We start from the raw sequence: 14,203 nt of genomic DNA, 5'->3' as shown, positions 1-14,203 counted from the left end.
AAAGACAGAGCATCTGTGCTTATATTGAAAGGTATAGATTTTAAGGCTTAATAAGGAAAATTGAATGCTATAAAACACAGCATTAGTTGCTCAAGCAATTTTTGCAGATACAACAGAAAAATAAAATCTAGAGAAAAGAAATTCCAGATGACAGGAGTTTGTTGCTTCATAGCACAATGGAAAAAAATTATAACTGAAGATTTAGAAAAGTGCTTTCTATTCTATCAATGCCAGATTTTAGCAACTCCAGTGAGCACATTCAGCTTTGTGTATTTGTAGAAGTTATCATGGAAAGGTCATCACCTTATTTGCACAAACACATTATTATGTAAAACTAAGTAGTTGAAGAGTCACACATATTTAGTTCAAACCCTTTGCCATCTGTTGCGTGTGTGTTTCATGCATTCTAATTATTTTGGAGACTTGCAGAAGCTCTACATTTAAAAATGCCGTCTGTCACCAAAGAATATCTCACAGTCCTATGATTCACTGTAATTTATTCAATAAACTAATAACTAGTGAGAAGAACAGGCTCATGTTTGATTCCCTCTGGACTCTTTATTTTAGGTGCTGCATTGAGGAATCTACAATTAACCTTAGCTTGCAAATATGACAGGTAAACTTGATACTCTTTATGGAGACATGCCTCCACAGTTCCTCCTGAACCTGGAATACATGTGTGCTTAGTGTAAAAAGATAAATCCTCAAATATTGGAGCAATATGATAAAACCCCACTTGACTATAAAATATGAAAATGGCAATGTTATCCATTAAATGTCCAGATCCTGGATGTTACCTAACAGATGCCCAAAGATACATTATAGCTAAGTTCACATATACATTTCAGAGAAGAATTTTTAAGTTCTTACCCAATAATCTACTTGGTTATTTTCAAGCATAATGTGAAGAAGTTACTACAGATTTCCCATAGTCATTAATTATGCAAAAGAAACTCAATAATATACTTTCACTTAGATTTTCAGAGGAGGCTAGCTGACCTAGAAGCAGGAAGTCATACAAGTCAGTCTCCTTGCTTTCTGGTTTCATCGAGCCTTCCTGTCTCACCCAGGGAGGAAGAAACAGAGCACATGTAATGGATACAGATGGGGGGGAACTGGTTTGCATACAAAAAGACCAATTATAGGCCATCAGAACATGTCCTCCCCTCATACCTTCCTAACCTGTCAATCAGGCTCCAGTCTACCATCAGTGGATCACAGCTACACCTCTCAATCACAGACTTTATTTTGGAAGGAGTCTCTAGGGAAGCCCAAAGAGGATAAGAAAACAAAAACAAGGCCAGTTGAAGAGATTCTAGCTTCAGACTCTTACAGCTACAGCAACTAGCAAACACAGCCTAACTCCAAACTAGGTAAAGATTAAATTTCTCAGGTAAGGCCTATCTAATTCAGTTTCTTTTACTTGACATTATGGGTTTCAACCCCAAAATTACAAAACATGTTAAAACTAAAAACCCAGTCCAAAGAGACAAATGAAGCATCAGAACCTGACTTAGATGTGGCTGACATTTTTGAACTATTAGAGTAGAAATGTAAAATAATATTAACATGTTAAAAATACTTAAGGAAAATCCAGTCCAGACAATATACAAAGAAGCATAAGCAATATAAACTGAGATACAAACTCCAGAAAAGAATCAAAAGGGAGTGTTAGAGATTTTAAAATTTCCTCTGCAACAGAAAGAAAGAATTTCTTTACATGCTCATCAATAACTAGGGCATACTCACTAAAAGATTCAATGAAGTGTAAGGTATGTTATGACACACCCCAAACTGAAAAACAAAAGTAAAAATGAATTTCAAAGGCTAAAATGATATCCAAGACCTGTAAGAAAATTATAGAAAACAAAGAGCTTACTACAGCAGAGAAGGGAAACAATGTCACTTCCTGCAGGGAGCACAGGAAATGGTGGGTCCTCAAAGAGCTAAATGTAGATTAGCATATCACCCATAAATGTCACTTCCAAGTATAAACTCAAAAGAAGTAGAAGTGGAATCTCATCTTTCATGTGTCACACATTTGGAACACCAGGACTTGGGAGGCAGAAAGGTGGGCACAAGTTAGAAGCCAGTCTAAGCTAGCCAGCAAGTTCCAGTCCAGCTTAAGCAACAGACTGAGACCCTACCAAAACAAAACAAAAACAAATAAACAAACATGAAACAACACAACCAAAGAGGATCTCAAAGATGTTTTTCATACCCATTCTCATAACAACACTATTAATAAGCCAAGAGGTAGAAGTAATAGACATGTTCACCAATGGATTAGCACATACATGTGATATATGCAATAATGAAATGCTACTCAGATTTACAAAGGGGAGAGATTCTGTCATATGATATAATATCAATGAACCTTGAAGACATTATGCTAAGTAAAATAAGTGAGAGACATTCAGAAATCCCAAACAACACAGTTCCACTTACACCAGCTACACAAGAGTTGAATTCACAGAAATTCAAGAGCAAAGTAGCTGTGGCACTGGGGACTTTTAGAGTGATAAAAGGGTATGATTCCATAATGCTAAGTAGGTTAAGATTATAACATTTTTTGTTTGCCAAAGCTCACAGAGTTGCATAGCACAAAGAACAAGCCCTAAGTAAACAATGGGCCTTAGTTAATAATAACAACATATAATTATTGCTTCATCAATTACAACAAACTGCATGTGGAAAACTGTTTCTGGATTTGTGTGTTAGAGAAAGTACTCAATTTTTCTACAAATTTACAACTGTTCTACAAAATACAATCTGTTAATAAGAAAATATGCTCACTATTTTCTTGCCTTATATACTTCCTTTTTAAGGATAAAATCTTTCTAAGGCCTCTAATTTGCAATCCTCCTGTTTCTGCCTTCGCATGCAACATCACATGTAGCTAAAGAAGTGCTACAGGGATTCTGAGAAGATTAAAAAAACAAAAACAACAACTGTAGGCTAGAATAGGCTAACTTTATGTTTGAAAAACAAGATCTTGAAGGGGTATAAGAAAAAAAGAAAAAAATCAAGCTGTGAAAGACTGCAAGACCTGCATGAATAGCTGCTTTCAAAGGCTGAAGTACTAGAGCCAAACCACAGATACAGGGTAGGGCAATATGAAAGACCAGCTTGAATTCCAGGCTAATGAGTCTAGATATTAACTATGGCTAATATAAAGCACTAAAATAGCTTAGAATAAATCAATATGATGAGTAAGCAGTTGTATGCAGCTCATGGTAGACCAGGAAGATAGATCAGGACAGTTCAATTGCTATAAGAAAATTTAGTATAGACGGATGGAACAGTAACTGAATTGGGATTGCAATGATACAGATCCAGTCACATACATACATACAAAACATACAAAAACCAGAAAGAAAAACTTAACCGTGAATCTAACTTCTGAAGCTAGGGAAAACAGATGTAAATATTAAATTTTTTCAGAAATGTTGAGTATCGCCTATCTAGAAGATCTCCAAGTACAAAGGTACATTAGATACTTTGGTAATGTTGAATTTGAGCACATCTGTGAATTAAAAACAGAGGTAATAATCTGAAAGCAGGCTCAAAAAGAAGTGTTTGGAAGTTCTGAAAAGATGCTATTCTTCTAGGAGAAAAGTGTCTACAGAGAGACAACAGTGGGACCAACTGACAATTTGAGATGCCAATTAGAGCCCAGGCAGAGAAAGAGAGCAGGAAAGCACAGGGGCACATGGTGCACACACAGCCTGTGCATTTCAGAAGGAACTGACAGGAGAGGCCATCATAGAAGCCAAGGAAAATGTGGTGCTCTCTTGCACATGGTCATAGAGCTCTTCCCCTTAATCCACACCCCTTGCCACTAGGCTTTTAAAAAATCTTTTATTTTCCTTTACACAAATACTAGGCCTCCACAGACAATCAGTGAGAATTATATTTTACCATTTATTTACAATAAACTATTTACTATTAATGCATCATTCAGTAACAAACAAAAATGGGGAAAAAGAGGATCTATGGCTTGAACCAAAAAACATACTGTGCTAATCTCTTGGAAGGCTATTATCCACAAGACCTCAGTAAATTGCTTTCTTAAAGAAATCATGATGTCAATAGCATCAGAAATAAGAACCTAGAGCTTAATATCCTAGCAGAGAAAGGACACCTGTAGGGCCAGGCAGGCAGGATAACTGGACTAATAATCTGAAATTCCCACTTCCCGTACATAACTACAGGGGTTTTATTCATCCAAAAAGCATCCACTCATGTATCCATTGAATTACTGACTAGCTACAATGTATCAGTCATTAAGACAGATATGAAAAAGCCACACCCCTGCTACTCAAGGCACTGCTGTCATTATCTAAGACATATTGGGATACTGTAAAGAGAGTAGAAAATATCAGTTATTTAAAGATGCCTAATTTGCATATCAGTCAAATGGAAGGTAACATTGGTAAAGAAATATAAGTCTGGTACACCTTTCTCTAAGAATTCATGAAGAAACTCTTAGCATGAATAAGTAGCCTCATTGCTACTTCCTCATTTCTATCCATCCTTTGTAGCTTAATTAGGCTAAGTCTGAGAATCAGTCACCCTAACCATGTCTTAAATATCAATTTCTTTTAAGAACTGGAGCATAAAAAAAAAACTAACATTCTGGTAAAGTTAAAGAAAATTCAGTATCATTTGGAATCCATGCTTCAAAAACTTTGGTAGGAGAATTGTGGTAATATGTAAAATATCAAACTGTAGAATTCAATATTTAAAATCTCTCAGGATGGAAAACCATCTGCTCATGATGACCCTCATAGAGAATTACACCAACTTTTGCACAGCAGTTTCATTTAACCAAGTCAGAAACTATGTTTTAGTTGTCAATCAGCAATTTCAACAATCATATACTATCCAATTTTCAAAAGAAAAAGTAGTTTCAGGAAAATGGATATTATAGAAAGATTCATTTTAACTTGGATGGCAATTATATGATGTCTCACACAGAAAGCAACCTGAAATATAAAAAATAGTAAAAATAAAAATAAACAAGAAATGCAAGTGTTAACAAGCTGAACTTTTTAATGCTATAAATTAATTAAGCTTACCACTAATGATGAAAATTGATATGAAACTAATAATTGTATTTATAGGTTATCTATGTGAACAATGCCACTGTAGCATACAAGTACCAATTTTATTCAGGTTACTAAGCTAATAATATAGAGAAAATAAAAATAAAGGGAACTGGAAATCCAGCAATAATATAAATAAAAATATCAATGTGCTCTAGTTAATTAATCCTATAAATAAAAATAACCTTGAGACAGCATCATAAGAAAGTCAAAGGGATAATACATTTCTTAAAATATTTTTGCCTATTTGTTGGGGGAAATGCAATAAAAATATAACAAAGATTATAGCTAAAACCACCAATGGTTTTCATGAAAATTGGGAGAAATTTTGACAATTTGTGAGAAAAAGATGTAACCATTTATTAAAACAAAGTATTTTTAAAAGGTTACTAAAACTCAGACATTGACATAGAAGTTGTAAAGAGTGAAATTTAAAATTAGAATGCTGATATGTTCAAATAATAGGAAATTTTTAAAGGCCTCATATTAACAATATATGTTATTTTCCTTAATATTTGAAAAGGGCATCATGGATTTTAAATATATATATATATTTTGGTTTTTCGAGACAGGGTTTCTCTGTGTAGCTTTGTGCCTTTTCTGGAACTCACTTGGTAGCCCAGGCTGGCCTCGAACTCACAGAGATCCGCCTGGCTCTGCCTCCCGAGTGCTGGGATTAAAGGCGTGCGCCACCACTGCCCGGCTCATGGATTTTAAAAGATTTCAAAATTAATAAGTCAGAAAGGGGTGTTAATAAAATGTGGTAATTGAAATTACTAAACAGATCACAGCACTTCCTGTCTAAACATTCATAAAGTTGGGGACACATCTATCTTGACTTGTTTAAATGAGGCCAGAATGGAGGATTACATTAAGTTAGAGGAAAACTGACCTTCCTGTTTCCATCAGCCTTGCTGAAGACGCCCTAGATAAAGACTCCTCCCCAAAAAAGGAAAAAGTCAGGTTTCAAGTTTTCAGGAGCCTGTACACCACAGTCGGTATGTAAAATACCACACCAATAAGAAGGTGTGTTGTGGGATATTTGTACACTATGTGAAGATGGATCCTGTGATTACTGTAATAAAAAGGTGAATGGTCAATAGCCAGGGAGGATTTCCGGGCAGAAAGAGAACTCTTGGAAGAAGAAAGGTGGAGTCACCAGCCAGATTCGGAAAACACAGAATGGGCAGAACAGAGATGAGGTAATGAGCCTTGTGGAAGAATGCAGATTAAAATATATGGGTTAATTTAAGTAATAAGAGCTAGTTAGGAATAAGCCTAAGCTAAGGTTGAGCTTTTATAATTAATAATAAGTCTCTGTATCATTATTTGCAGCTAGCAGTCCCGACGAGAAAGTTACTACTATAAAGGTGTCTATAGTAATGTATAATTGTAGAGAAAACTATGTTAAAAAAATATAGCATACAAGAATGAGAAACCCTGGGAGAAAATTCTAATTGTCACTCTTTTTGAGGGGGCTGGAGATCTGGCAGTCTTGCTGTGGCCTCCTAAGCTGCTAAGATGGCAGGTGTAGTCGTGACACCTGCTTAGAAGAAATCCACTAAAGCCCCAGACTCTGAGAAGACAACTGCCTTTCTTTAATCTGAATGTATTACAGAAATGTTTGCAATCGTAATTTCAAGTACTACATATACTGTATAGATCATTTATTTTTCATAATTCATACAGACGTGTGATAGATGTGTATATACTTTTTTAAATTAAGGAATGAATCTCACTAGGCTTTTTGATTCACAATAGAGTGTTATTCTAGCACACAGTAAGAGATTTTAACTGTGAGACACACTGCCACAAGCCTCCCTGGAGTCTCTGTTCTTTTCACTCAGTAATGTGTGCTGTAGAGATTAAAAGATGAAATGCTCTCAGTTCTCATCTTTAAAGAGTTCACACTCTAGCAGGGGAGAGCATCATGTCCACAAGCAATTATGAGACTCATGAAAAACACTAATATAGGTTCTACACAGTGTTTCCAAAGAGCACACTGAAATGAGTTCTTGTGGAGACTTCTGGCTCTGGGCAAGTTGAATATCTACACTGTGAAATGTACATAAGAAAGGGTTTTCCTAAGAAATCTTTAGCCACAGTTTCTATTTTCAGAGCCTACAAAATTTCAATTTGTTTCTGGTACTTTTATCATGTAAATATCATATCACAAAATTTTCATTCTGAAGCAAAAGCTGGCCAGGACACCCATCAGGCATATTGAGAACAGGACCCATGAAAATGTTTCAAGTCAATACTGATGACATCAGTCCAAAATCAGACACAATCAAGTCATCAGCACTGTGGGGAATAAAAAAGGGCAATCTATCTTTAAAAGCCTTTTAAATATTTACTAGATCCAACACTACTAAGAAATAAGGTAGCATTAATTCAGTCTTGGGAAACAGCCCTGCTTTTTCCTCCCAATACTTATGCATTTAAAGCATCTTTAACGCATTTAGAGTTCTTCACAGAGCAGCTGACAAATCATTTCTCCAAACTGGCAAAGGGTGTTGAAACCAGAATTTAGACAGAGTCAGCAGACAGCAAAGAGAGAAGGTGGCCTCTTCCTTTTTGATATTACATAAATATACCATTAAAATATTGGCTTCTCTTTGATATATGAACTGGACCTACTAGTGACTAAAGCATATTACATTGTGTGGAGTTTTTTAATGACAGAGCTTTTGTTTTTAATCACAGACCTGTTTTTCCTCACTTTAATTAATACATTTAGCTTTTGACAGTCACAGAACATATATTCCACATGTTTTCCGGAAGAGGGACTCCAAGATCATTTTCTATCTAATTGTTTTCAGTTTTATAAACTCAGAAACCACTTGATGATGCATTTGTATAGATTACTTTGTGGTCAATAAAATAATGTTAACATATGTTCACACTAATATCTGCATATTTATTATGTCTGATAGAATTTTGAATATACTTTAGAAACTGGGTGGCCACAACCCCATACTGCCACTAGGACCAAAGAGTCCAACACTGAGGTACTTCCCATCTAAACTTTCCAGGTGACTCTTCTTACTCATGTTCTCCTTACTTGTGCTAAAGCATCTGGGCACCTGAAACCCACTGGGAGGGCTTTCTGCCAGCTGTCCTCTATGCTCCTGACACAGTTTTGTTTCTCACTGAAAGACTGCTTTCCTTTCCAGTAATCACAACTTCTTTCCAGTAATCACAACTTACCAGTAGTGAAATATTTGCCAAATCAGTCACTTCTCCTCTTATTAGTCTTTAAACTTTCTTTTCAGGTATTTCCTGATAACAAGAAAAACTGAACACCATCTGTTTATTTTTTTTCTAATCATACTTTTAATGCTTCATTTAAACTAGATCAGAAAATTAAGAATTATCTGACACATATAATAGTATTTATGCTTTATCTATGCCTACCCATCCATGCCAATTGTAACTTATGATCAAAGTAAACTAAATTGTTCTATCAAACCGAAATGGTTATCAGTGCAGAATGGAAAATCAGTGTAAGCACACAATGATGTCATTGATCACAGTATGTTTTTCAATAATATGTGAGTTACCAAGATTATGCATTCACAGACCAAGAAATATAGTCTAGTCTGATTAAAAGTAGTCAACACCAAAGAAACTCATAGAAAACAAAAAGAAGGAAAATCACTCATTCAAAGTAAATCAACTTAATTTATTCAACTCATTAAGAAGTCTGTTGTCAAAGGCTACAGAACTGTTCCTGTTAAGAGAATGATAAATTCTGTTTGATGTGCCAGATATTTGTTTCACTTGCTTGATTTAGTAGAAAGGGGGAAAAAAGTAAAGACATGAGGTTTTTGAAAAATACTTTTATTGAGTGTGGTGGTCAAGGTTGACTTCAACTTAACTGCACTGAAAGAATCTATCTTAGGGAATTATGCCCTTGGATTGTCTGTGAGGATCTGGCCAGAGAGGATCAGGGTGAGAAGAAAACATCACCCTGCAATGGGCACCATCCAATAGGCTGGGGACCCAGACAGTAAAAGAAGATAAGAAAATTCCCAAAGCACAGGCACTCGCTCACTCTGCTTCCTGACCACTGCGAGGCAAGCCATTCTCCTGAACCATGACATGACTGAAACCTCTGGAATCAGGAGCCATAATAAATAAACACCCTCCTGCACCCCAACACACACACACACACACACACACACACACACACACACACACACACACACACACAGAGTTGTTTTTCTCTGGTGTTTTGTCCCTGTAACAAAATGTCTAACACAGTGAGCCAAAAATTTTTGCAACATGGAGACACATACATTGAGTATGGAGTCTAATGAATAAACAACTAAATACTAACATATAAGAAAACAAAATCAATGTATAGCTTAATTAACTAAGTGTTTCTAAAGGTACTATTGAAGATAGATTAATTTTTTAGATTGGAACCAACTTTTAAAAATAATTATTTTCTTCCCCTTTGATAATAATTATGAAATTACACTAAAAATACACAAGAATCTAAATCAGAACACAATACTTATTGATAGCACTCTTTAGCAGAAGTAGCTGTGCTAAAAGGCCTAGTTTCATGGCTAAGTCTATATGAAAGTAGTATACTCTTTTTCCATTTCCCGGTTAGAACTTAAAAGCCAAAACTCTTTCCTGGTCTAATATCACAGGTTCCTAATCTTTATTATGTTTTGGTATAAAACCAGACAACCCTCTATAGCAGAACTCTCATAATTCTTGATACATAATATCATTGTATAAGTTAGGGTTCTCTATAAAAACTGATGATCATAACAGTACAATATGTGACAAAATTCTTTATTTAAATGTACAATAGAGGATTAAAAAGCTAACATGTTGCCTATCTGTGTGGTTACTGAAAAATCTGTTTTATACGCCATTTTATGATGCAGGAAGATTACTATGTATTAACGAGTGCAAGGAAAGAGGCTGTAAGACACTAAGCAGAGTATTATCCTGTTGTTTTTTTAAAGATTTGTTTGTTTTTACTTTATGTGTATGAGTGTTTTACTTGCACATATGTAAGTCAGTAAACCACATACATACCTGGTGCCAGCAGAGTCCAGAAGAGGGCATCATATCCCCAAGAGCTGAAGTTACAGACAGTTGTGAGATGCCTGTGGGTGCTAGGAACTGAGCCTGGGTCCTCCAGAACAACAGCAAGTGTTCTTAACCACTGAGCCTTTTTTCCAACCCCCTATAGTCCCATTAAAAAAAAATCAAACCAAATACAAAAAAAGGCTTGAAAACATATGTACCAAAATGTAAACATAATTATTTATGAGGTCATGAGATTGCTGATGCTTCTAATTTTGTCCAAATTGTTTCTATGCATTTCCTATTTTAATATTTGTATTATATGTATTTGTATATTTGGGGTTGTGTGTGTGCCACAGTGCACACATGGAGGTCAGAGGACATCTTGTAGGAGTTGGTTTTTTCCTTCCATGTGGGTTCCAGTAACCTAACTCAGGTTGTCAGGCTTAGCACTGAGCTTGGCACAGGCTTTACCCACTGAGCCATCTTGCTGGTCCTATATTCCTTTTCTAATACATATGCATTGTTTCTATTTCAAATAGGCCTGTGTTCTTTAAGTTACAATATTCAGTAGGAATTGCATATAAAATATAGAAAGTTCCTATACAGAATTATAAAACTTTAAAAATAAAATGTGGGAATAATGTGCCTCTCTTATGTAAGATAAGTGAGGTTTCTACTGCTGTGGTTCACTTTGCATGGTGTGGTAGGTTTACACTCACAGTTACTCACCAGCTCCCACCACTGCTTTGAGAATAAATTTATCATCACTGTAGTTTCCATATTCACGTCTCTTTTCTGGTAAATTCATAAAAGGATGAAATCTTCATTGTTTTTCTTTTCTCCTTTTCAACCTTTTTACTAGTAAAGAATTGTTCTTATCAATAGAAAGGATGAGCTTAGCAATACCTGAGCTGAACTGACTCCACCTAAGATGACTTTTCCTTCAAAAGAAAGCATGAAGACAGAAACTAGAAGGGAAAAGCTAAGAAAGAACCAAGTACACGGGGCTGGGGGAGGTGAGGGATGGGATCCTGTGGTGTTCTCTTTCATTAGAACAGAAAGACAATGCCAAGGTAAACAGCCTCTGATCACTGGGAGAGTTTGGCTCTTACCCACTAAATATAGGCAAAAGAGCCCTTGCCAGGAAAAAAAATAAGTTACATGACAATAACCACACAACTTCCTAATTCAAACTCTCTGACAAAATCTATTTTTTAAAAAAAGATTTATTTTCATTGTGTGTCTCTGTACATGTACATGTGTGCTGGTGCCCAAAGAGAACAGAACAGAGCATAAGATCCCCTGGAGCTGTAGTTACAAGAAGCTGGTTATAAGCTACCCCACATGGGTGCCAGGAACCAAGGTCCTTTTCAAGAGACCCAAGCACTCTTTTTTTTTTTTTTTTTTTTTTTTTTTTTTTTTTTTTGAAAAGCAAAAAAACCTTTTTTTTTTTCCTACATTTAAAAAAGTTTGCGGACACACAGACAGGCGACACTCATTCCTTCTTCTCGTCTTCTGGCGTGGGGTCTGTGGACGGCTCCTCCACTGTCGCACTGTTGCTCTCTGAGCCAGTGTTACTGTCACTGGTCTCTTCCACCTCCAGGCTGTCCACCCCCTCCTGCCCACTCTCCTTGTCCTCAGGAGTGGACGTGCCTTCCTCCCCGTTCTGTTGGCTCTCGGTCGTCTCTTCCAGGTGTGTCTCCTCTGCAATCACACATGTGCCCCGTCAGTTCCCAGACAAACACTTACTCTAACTATGCTGACGGCACAGATGTCTGTTCAGTACGATAGCCACTAGCCTCACAGATCCGGACAAGCACCTGTTTCTATGGGGTTGTTCTCCTCGTCCTTCTTCTCCTCGGCTTTGTTTGCCACTTGCTCTTCCTCAGGGGCGATGCCGCCCTGACTGCGCTCGGCTTGCTCCACTGCCTCCTTCTCCCTCTCCTCCTGCTTTTTGCGGGCCTGTTCCTCCGCCTGGGCAATTTCAGCTGCAATTTTCTCCATGTCTACCTCCACCTTCAGACCGCATAACCTTTTCAGTTCATTGTTAAAGGAATCTGTGCTTTCCAGGAACTTCCTCTTCTTCTCCTGGTGTCGTTCCTCTATCTGAAGAAGTTCCGCTTCTAGTTTTCGCTGATGAACCATTAAAGACTGGACCTGTCGCTTGAGGACCTGCATTCTAGCTGTTGTGACAACCGACCACACATCAGGTACCACGCTCTCACTGAGGATCTCACTGATGAGGCGGTGGTTTCTCTGGAAACGGGCGGTGGCTGTATGCTTCATTGAAAAGCCATCATCATAATCATCTGGGTCCTCAGCAGGCTGAATGCTCATGTAAGGCTCTCCTTTCTCCATGCGAGACTGTCTCTGTCAACTCTCTTCCTCTAATGCAGCTTCTGCACGGCTTTTCGCATTAATATATGCAAGGTATGCAGGGGAATTATGATAGGCCTTCATAGATTCATTGTACTCTATCTTTTCTGCTTCGTATTCATTTAAATATTCTTGTTTCTCTTCATCAGTGAGATCTCGCCACATGCCACCAATAATCTTGCCAATCTCCCACAACTTTAGGTCAGGGTTGGAAGCCTTTACTTGGTCCCAGACCTTTCTGCTGTACCTCATGTAGGGCATCAGCGGCTTATCTGGTGGCTTTGGAGGCTTTGGAATCGTAATACCAGAGGACGCCGTGACCCGGCTGTTGGTGCCCGGGTTCCCTCCCAGCCTGTAGTTGTTGTAGGCGAGATGACTGTATGGATTGTATCCCACAAACCCTGGTGTGCTGGGCATTTGTGTTGCAGGAGCTGGGGTGGGAGGTGGGGCATAAGATGGTCTTTTTGACATTTTGGAAGATTAAGTTCTCAGTTCCTTAAGAATGAATCTGAGACACCGCGGGCCGAAAAGGCGCCCGCAGCTCCGGCTTCGCTTCCCTTTGTCGACCCAAGCACTCTTAACCCATGAGCTATCTCTACAGATCTAGGAGCCCACTTTTCAAGCATAATCCTTTTTAATGTAATGCATCAGCATTAATACTCTTTATTTTTAAAAACCGTATCTAGAAGACTTGCCTAGCATACACAAGATCCTGGTTTCACAACATGAGACTGTGTTTCCTAGAAATGACAGGGAAGCCACACTAATTCAATAACTTCAATAGTATGGCTGTCTAAACAATACCTGAACAATGACAGTACCAATAGACATGATGCAGAAGGGGGAAATCTCACAGAGTCCCTCCCTAAACAAAGAACTAGAGGCAACAAATGGCTGCTGAGGGAAAGACAATTAGTTTCTCCCAGGGGTGAGCCCCCAACTGGTTATCCACAACCAAGCTGACCAATTCTGACATCATAGACACCCAAGCCATACTAAATGAACTCACCAGGTTTTATTTATATATTTATTCATGTATATGTGTACATCTGTAACAACATTAAAGAAAATAAAGGTGATCAGTTTGAGAGGGAGTGGAAAGGAACATAAAAGAGGCTGGAGGGAGAAGAGGTAAATAATATAATTATATTTTCACCTAGAATCTTTAAATAAATAATTTTAAAAATCTTAGACTCAGTTCTCAATTTTTAACTTCTTTAGCTATAGTTGGTGAGGAATGAGAAAGAAAATGAGAGCATATAAGAGGGTAAAAGAGAAAAGTGGGAGGAAAGAAAACAGGAAGATGAAGGGACTAACCAGGAAGGGATGGGAGAACAGAGAGAAATAGTGCTTAGATATATTGATGGATAAGAGAAAAGATTTATATGCATAAAATGTGTTTATTTATAATATATAAATAAGATATAAAGAAAAATTATAGTATGTCACCAAACTTTAAATCTGATTAATTATATAGAAAATACCACATTTCCCTCTTTCTCTTTAAAAAAATTAAAAATAGACATATGAATAGAGGGAAACTAAAACTTCATACTGACTCATTTACTTAAATTGTTCACTTCAGTGCAAAACTACACCAAGAACAACAATCAGCCGCACACAATCTTCCCTCAGAGTGCTTTAGAACCTGGAATAAAATAAAT

General features: G+C 37.1%; 2 protein-coding genes across 3 annotated transcripts in view; both read right to left on the bottom strand.

The window, feature by feature from the left end:
* Macrod2 (mono-ADP ribosylhydrolase 2) overlaps positions 1-14,203 on the bottom strand; it is a 271,595-nt gene that overhangs the window by 149,004 nt on the left and 108,388 nt on the right. Inside the window, exon 4 of one of the 2 annotated variants that reach the window (XM_059261532.1) lies at positions 13,536-14,187. The exons of the other annotated variant lie outside the window; for it this stretch is intronic. Within the exon in view, the coding sequence (XP_059117515.1) occupies positions 14,171-14,187 (17 nt within the window). The 3' untranslated portion in view covers positions 13,536-14,170. Of the gene's footprint in view, positions 1-13,535; positions 14,188-14,203 lie in introns of those variants that run through there. 2 annotated transcript variants of the gene reach the window in all.
* Positions 11,613-13,097, bottom strand: LOC131909723 (SWI/SNF-related matrix-associated actin-dependent regulator of chromatin subfamily E member 1-like). The gene is given in 2 exon segments (XM_059261531.1): positions 11,613-11,867; positions 11,984-13,097. Coding segments are annotated over 2 exon segments (1,236 nt in total). The 5' UTR covers positions 13,011-13,097; the 3' UTR covers positions 11,613-11,658.

This window comes from Peromyscus eremicus, chromosome 4 (genome assembly GCF_949786415.1).
Source record: "Peromyscus eremicus chromosome 4, PerEre_H2_v1, whole genome shotgun sequence".
Classification (NCBI taxonomy): Eukaryota; Metazoa; Chordata; class Mammalia; order Rodentia; family Cricetidae; genus Peromyscus; species Peromyscus eremicus.
The sequence above is the reverse complement of the archived record's forward strand: the minus strand, read 5'-3'. Positions and strand labels throughout refer to the sequence as shown.